At 39.0% G+C, this 7,836-nt stretch overlaps 1 protein-coding gene across 1 annotated transcript in view; it reads left to right on the forward strand.

Annotated features, from left to right (window-relative positions):
* Window positions 1-6,339, forward strand: part of SEC23IP (SEC23 interacting protein) — a 29,926-nt gene extending 23,587 nt beyond the window's left edge. Inside the window, exons 18-19 of the mRNA XM_077930288.1 lie at window positions 2,045-2,153; window positions 4,050-6,339. Of these exons, the coding sequence (XP_077786414.1) occupies window positions 2,045-2,126 (82 nt within the window). The 3' untranslated portion in view covers window positions 2,127-2,153; window positions 4,050-6,339. The remainder of the gene's footprint in view (window positions 1-2,044; window positions 2,154-4,049) is intronic.
* Window positions 6,340-7,836: the final 1,497 nt, after the last annotated feature.

The raw sequence follows: 7,836 nt of genomic DNA on the forward strand, positions 1-7,836 counted from the left end.
TCCGGAATTTTAATTGACTAGCTGGTGCAATAAAATGTATTATCCTGCTTGTTCTGCATCTGTGCGGGTTTGCAGTGGGACTAATGCTGGAATCTGTTTTGTTTGGTATATGCTAAAAAGATAGCTGTATATTGTTCTCCGTAAGGTGGCACTCTTGGGCTTTTTTTAATGAAAAAAAAATCTATTGATCAATAAATTATAACATTAATAGGCTTCTTAAAAGTAGTTTGGTAGGAAGGGGGCAAATGATTACTTGCATATAGAGCTCCACTTGTTATCCAGGTAGTAGACAAATATAACCCTTTTCTATTTGTGCAATATTTACTCTTGTTCCCTGTGATTTGCAGCATATGGTTGAACACATGCAAGGATTAATGTAGCAGACCTTTACTTTTCCTGCCCATCCCAACCTTATCCCCCCTCTTTGTATGGTGTCTTATTAGGCATCAGCTCTGTATTTTTTTTCCCTTCTGAGCACAGTACCTAGACAATTTTATAAATAACTGTAAAAGCAATAAATTAGTGAGACTTCTGTGTAGAGATAATATAGCATTAAATGCATTGCTTGAAAGACTGCTGCTAACTCTCTTTGGAGATGATCTTAGCAACTTCTAAAAATGATATAAATCTTGAATTTTGTAATCTAGGTTGTGTAGAACAGGTAGATCGATTTAAATTAATGCTATTTAGGCTATGCCAACTTCCCCACCGCCTCCCCTTTTCCTTTCTGATAAGCAGCAGCAACTCGGCTCCCAGGTCAAAGGAGTGAGTGCAATTTGTTCAGTGGGGATTACTCCCAGACAAGTAAGGTATAGGACTGAGGCCTAAGTGTGGGAATATAGGAACATGCCGAGCAGACGGCTTGGGTTTTTTCTTCTTTCCAGTTTTCTCATTTATGCCTCACTGTGCCTTGGCCAGGCCCCACCCTCAAAAACAAAACACAAACAAATGCCCCATGACCGCTAGGTAGGATGGCCAGGTGCAAAAGAGGGTAGGGCACCTGGACCTTTAATAAGTAATGGAGAAAAGGACATTTCTGCAGGTATAGCCTACATGGCCCTCTGATAGATGGAAGCAAGTTTTGATAGTTACTGGGCAGACTAGAGCAATTTATTTTCATCAGGAAAAAATTAAGATACCTATACTTGGCAGTTAGACTGTAAATATTAATATGTAGACACATATTACCTAAAACATTTTTAATCTACATTTTTTAAAAAGAAAAAGTTTATTTTTAAAAAATCAATTTTTATCCATCTTGGTGTACAGTAATTTATGATAGGGCACCTGGAGGATCCTGCACTGTAGAAGGAGGGTGAAGTAAATTATCTTTGATTTATTGATATTAATGCAGGGGTTTTTTTTACATTTTGCGGAGAGCAATGTTGAAATGCGCACTGTGCAAATGAAATATGAGTTAGCAATAACATTCATTGACAGAGACTGGCCAGAAATAACATGCTGTCTGTAAGGCTTCATGCACACTGGAATAATAATAATAATAATAATAATAATAATAATAATAATAATTAATTAATTTTTTTCCTAGAAGGGAACTTAAAATGGGCTACATTAATACATTCAATAAAATAACACAACGGTACTTTGATGTACTGTGATTTTAATGATAGTATTAATAACTAGAAAGTAGAATTAAAATAAATCCACGAAAGCTCATCTGAGGGTGGAAAAGATCTGCTTCACCCACAGAGCTCAATGAGTGTGCTAAAGGAATCTGTATTTTTATTGCACTTGTGACAGTACAGTGTTAGGCACTGATGGATGATGTCATGGAATGTAAAGTAACATGCAGGTTGTTGAGGAAACCAGGCTGCCAGCAGCAGATTGCTTGTGAGGTATGGGAGGAATGGTGTTGAGAAGCAATAACAAGGAACAAATGAAAACATCACAGTGGCAAACTTTCAGTCAGCAAGATCACATATTTAGGTATTTGTGTCTGCTGCACTTGGGGGGGGAAATGCTGAGTAGCAAAAGGTTTCAAGCAGGCAATTATTTGGCAATCAGCACGTATTTTTATTTGCAGGGAATCAGAAGACACCGCTTTGCTTCTCCTGAAAGAAATCTATAGAACTATGAATGTTTGTCCTGAACAGCCGCAACATTGATGTATGGATACCCATCATTCAGAATTTGTAAGTAATCCTCAATATAAATGCAGCACAGGTTGTCCCTACTTGAGAGTACAACCCTCCTTTTGTAGAATAGGGAAGTGATAAGAGCTCCTATTGATGTGAGAATGTTAAATGGCTGAAACTTAGAGACTTTGTTCCCTTGTGTGCAGGTGACAAAATCTTAGGTGGTCTCCTTATGTGTAGGATTTGCAATGAAAAGTGCACCTGGAGTAGACTTCTTTGTCCCATCCAGTTTCATAAGGCCATTTCCCTTATCCCAGCCTTCCAGGTGACTTCAGTAGGCAGGATACTAGAAGTCATTTTCTTCCTTTCCCCATGATTGTGGCTTGGAATATGAAGCAGCTAGACTACTACTTACCCTGCAAATCCACAATGTGCTTTGGATATTTGAGAGAGTGGTGAAAAGAAAAAGTGGAAAGTTTCAAGCTTCCAGTTTCCTGTGCTGCTTTGCAATATTGAAATCAGAACTTCTGCATCTTCTTGTGACTGGATGCATAAGCTGCACTGAAGCAACACCTAAAGCCCTTGTCAAAGGAATTTCAAGCTTATGACAGCTCTGGTATCTGTTTAGCATTGCATTGTTAAAAATATGACAGTGTGATCCCCCCCGCCCCAAGCAACTATGAGAGCATAAGCAAATCAAAGGGATCTGTTTAAAAGATGGAAGTCACTGTATTGCAGTGGGCAAAAGTAATTTTGTGGTGCTCATATTTTAGTGACTTGCAAGTTCATACTAGCCAGGAATGAGATTAACTTCTGTTATTTGTGCCAGCATTTGTGCTAGGAAGAAGCTAGATAACGTCTCTCTTTCGAAATTAGTTCTTCACGGCTTCAGGTTAGTGAGAGAGGGAGGGAAACGCAACAGAAAATAAATCCTAAATGTATACATACCCTTGCAGAATTAAATTCTGAAACACTGAACGAAGTTTTAATTATTATTCAATGGGTTATCAAGTATTTCAGCTCATTTAACTCATCTGTTATATTCAGTTGACATAGTAGTATTGTTTAGCAAGGGAAATGTCTCAGTTTGTGTGCATTTGTGTGTAGATTTAAATGATTTGAACTGTGCTTGGTGTTTGTTTTATACTTTGTAATTGGGTGGCTCTGTTAGGTTCCCTCAACACACTATGGAACCAGGGTATCAAATATTAAGCATCATTTGTTTAATATCTTAATATTTTCTTTTAACTGCACTTGTTGCAGCTCTGGTAAACAAATAAAACGTAGCTCTAGAAATTATTCCCAGGACTCAGTGAAATATACTCAGTTTGGCTCATACCATGCTGCTTCATGACATATTCATGCTTTGCTTGCTAAGTGAAGCTACATCTAAAATATGCAGATAAATGTCTCTGATCTTATGCATAACTTAAATGTAAACTCAACACAAATAATAACTTTTTGGAGGGGTTGGCAGATCCTGTGCTGTCTCCTTGAGAGCTCATAGGTAAAAATATAAATGCCATCAGGTTGGGGGCGGGGGGAAAGAGAGAGGCTTTCCAGCTGTCTACAATTACTGGGCTGCTTCAAAAAGGACAGCACACTCTTCTTTAAAAGTTTATGTACTGGCTGTTCAATAAGAGTGCATTTTGACAGTGTTTTTTTCCCTTATTGCTATACTGCGTCAGGATGCAACATACCCAGTTCACCAGATGGGCACAGTGTCTGTACAGGATTCTCAAAGGTTCCGTATGGACCCTACATTCTACAAGTAGTGCAGTTGGCCATTTGAAGCACAGGCCAGCCTGAGCCTCTCCCCATTTACCCATACAGCCTTCCCTCTTGCCTCAATACATGTTAATTTGATAGTCGTAGCCCTTTACATAAGCTGTGAAACTAACCAAGTTTGCCATAGCTTACAACTTCTTCTTTTCTTTTTACTCTTCCTTCCAGCCTTTCTAATCTTTCTGCTGGCCTGCCAACAACCTTTTGAAGAGGCAACACCAATTCCCTCGTCACAGATGACAGAAGTGGTTTCAGTCTACAGCCCTCAGATTCCATACCATCATTTTTTAATTTTTGTTTTCTTTCTTTTTTTATTAACTGGGGTGGAGGAAAAGAAAATGAAGCCTACCGTTCAGAGTACACGTACCTTTTTTTAAACCAGCCTTGAATCATTTGTGGAAGAGTTGCCAAACATAAATGACCCTTCAAGAAATGTGTGGCATGCAAATTAATCTTTATAATCTGATTTATCAGACTTGTATTTTCTATAAGGGCTGTGGTTTGTTTTTTTCTAAAAAAATTTATTGGTAAACAGCAATAACAACCTTTTTGTTTAATAAAAAGACCATTTGTCCCACTTCTGCAAGAACTGTGAAGTTCAAACTACTTTAATACAAATCTACATCCATCCATTTGTATTTGTTGAAATAAAGCAATTCCTTGCACCTGGTAAGCCTACCACTAAGATTTTATAATGAAGTATCTTCTGAGCCTCTGAGGGAGAGTGTTTTCAAATGCTTGCAACATGAACTTCAGCTCTGTAACATAGAGAGCAGCTACAAATTGCTTGATTTTGCTGTATTTTTTCTTTTTTTGCAGAGGGAGAGTAGAAAAGGATAAGCCAAATAAAATTTTAGTTTGACAGTAGTGACCAGCCTGGGATGCGGAAGTCTCCATACAACTTGAGAGAATGGATTTGCAGAAATCAAATACATTTATGGCCCTGCAGCAGAAGAGGAATGTTTTGATTATTAGATTTAGAGGGAGGTTTGGTATGCCGAGAACTGTCTCTGTGTTGCTTAGTGGAGTATGAGAAGGTTAGATAAGTTTCTTAAACACTGGACTTCTATCACTTTTTTGCTGCTCCTTCTGATCCCCCCTCTGTATACTTTCAATTTTTTCATTAAAAATAAAACTGTGATAGCTTCTATTTGCTGGTCTTCTACATAGTGGCTTGTCATGGATGAGTAGCCTTTTTGGAAAAAAAGTGGTTGGTGTTTTTTTTGGGTGGTAACGTCCACATTATTTTTGATATTTGCTTTGTTGCAGCATTGTGTCTTGAAGAGGGAGGTAATAGACCAGGTGGTGCTGTGGTTGGATCAGCTTCTGCCTGCTGTAAAGTCTATGCAGTTTAAAACCTTCATATTCTTAGGTTGAGAGAACTTTTCATTGCAGTATATTAACCTGTAGCTATTTTATATCTTTATAAATATAATATTGTGGCTAATACTAAAAGATACTGTGATACCAGCAAGCTTCTATGCTTGCCTGCCCCCCCCCCCCCCGGTAATCCTCACTTTATCTCAGAAAGCAACAGGATGTTTTCTGTCTTGCTTTTTCCTCTCTTTCTAAATATTCGGTGCTCCGTTCATCACAATGAAATTTCCCTTCAGTCATTTGTTAAACCAGAAGAAATTTCTGTCAGAGGAATGCGGGATGAAGCAACAGCTTGTCAGAGAGCATAACAAGTGGGAAAGCCCTTTAATAAATCCTGGATTAAAGTTGTCTCTGAACAGGTTTCAGAACTGTACATTTGGTATTCAGAATGTGTTTTCAGTCCTCCTCAATAAAATACCAAAGAACAAAAGAAATGCAAAGGTTTTCAATAATCGACAACAGTATTGAGTGTGTGGCGTGTACTGAAGTGAAATGTGTAAAGGTAGACCAAATAAATGTAATGTTAGGAAATATGAAAAATAAAAAGGTGTTTATTGAAACTTTTAATTTTAAGGGGAAAAAACTTAGTAATTTCCTTTGCTTTTCACTTGCTCAATATTGTTTAGTGCTCTGGCAGGAAATGGCTTCTGAGTTGGTGGCATAGAACATACATTGTGTTTCAACTTGAAAAATTTAAATTCATTAAGAAATTCTATTTTTTTTTTTTAGCAAACATTCTTTGTGTCGTCTGAATTGATGGATAAATATTTTCCCCCTGTTTAAGATATTTATCTGGGTGTTGATGTGGTTATCTAAAACAGACTGAATATTGCCTATTAAACTTGACATTTGTTGATAGGAACATTACACCTGTCCTCTGCGCAAACTGCTACCTTTTATTCCTGTTGGCTCTATTCAACAGCTGAATTCTGTCACATTCTACAAATATTTGAGGTTCCAGTGATATGAGCACCAAAATGCCAAGTTCTTGTGATGGGATAAGGATAGAACTTTGTACAAATGAGACATAATGCTGGATTTCCATGCAAACAATATGGAATAAAACATAAGTTGTTTTAAACTGTGTTTTAATTTGTGTTTTTTAAGTATCTAACCAACCCTGGGACCTCAGCGTAAAGGGTACACAATAAATAATAATAGCAATAATAGCCCCAGTCCCACAATAGCAATTTGGGGGAACCTTCCTCTTCCACTAGAGCAGGGATTTCCCAAGAGGTCAGTCGTGATCTATCAGTCTATTGTGGGGCGTCCCTGGTTGATTGCGTGATCCCCCCCCCCAAAAAAGCTCAACAACTCAACAACTTTGGTCAATCCAATCCAATGGGTATATCACTGCCAGTTTTTTTTTTTATAGTGGGAGTAGATCGCAGTCTCTTGGGAGTTGAAACCACATAAAAAAAATAAAAATCCTTCCAGTAGCACCTTAGAGACCAACTAAGTTAGTTATTGGTATGAGCTTTTGTGTGCATGCAGACTTCTTCAGATACCTGGTGAGGTTGATGGACTTCCATTTCATGTGGCTCAATGTGGTGCCTTCCATAGTTCTAGTTACAGGTAGGTAGCCGTGTTGGTCTGCCGTAGTCGAAACAAAATAAAATAAAAAAATTCCTTCCAGTAGCACCTTAGAGACCAACTAAGTTATTGGTATGACCTTTCGTGTGCATGCACACTGGACATTCCTGCACTAGAGGATAGAGAACACATGCATACAGGAGCAGCCATAGCTCTGTTATAGTTCACCAGCTTGGGAAATGTAGCTGTGCCCTTTGACAGCTGCATCTCAGCATTTTCTCTCTCTCCCCCCTCTTAAACTGATGAGAGACAAGACAACAGCAGCAATAGGGCTCTTCTGGACTGAGCTGTCGTGTGTGTTCTCTCTCCTGCTTTGCTACTCCCCTCCCCTTTACTGGCAGAAGAGAGAGAAGAATCGGTCACTGGACGCCAGCCAAGAGAGGAAGAGAGTAGACAGGGCAGCCAAACATGATCCAGCATCAGTACTTGGCACCCTCAGGCAGCTGGCAGGACACACTGACGCTTACGATTGACCCCCAGCTGTAGCTTACCTGGTAGCAACAGCTGTTCTAATTTCCCACAAGGCTTTGGAGCAGCACTATTTGAAAAGCATTGTGGGAAACGAAAAAGGCCACAGCCATCAAGGACACTTTGCCAAGGGCCATGCGAAGCTTGATCTGCCAAACCTTTCTGTGATTGTTTTCTTTCATTTTAATCCTTTCTAGTGTTTTGCTTCAGTCAGTACTGACAGTTTTTTATCCTGGGTTTGAGAACTTGACTTTAGGTTTCAGTCCTCCCATCACTACAGTAAGCAGAACACTAGTCAAAGAAGGGGATACAGAGGATGCATTTAGATTCTATTAAACAGAAGCAAAGAGTACCAGCTAAACTTTAGGATTAGTGATTAGTTTTTCCTTTTGTTCATTAGAATCTAAATTGATCCTCTATACTGCTCCCCTTGGGACGCGGGTGGCGCTGTGGGTTAAACCACAGAGCCTAGGACTTACCGATCAGAAGGTTGGCAGTTCGAATCCCCGCAACGGGG

The sequence above is a fragment of the Podarcis muralis genome, chromosome 6 (assembly GCF_964188315.1).
Source record: "Podarcis muralis chromosome 6, rPodMur119.hap1.1, whole genome shotgun sequence".
NCBI classification, from domain to species: Eukaryota; Metazoa; Chordata; class Lepidosauria; order Squamata; family Lacertidae; genus Podarcis; species Podarcis muralis.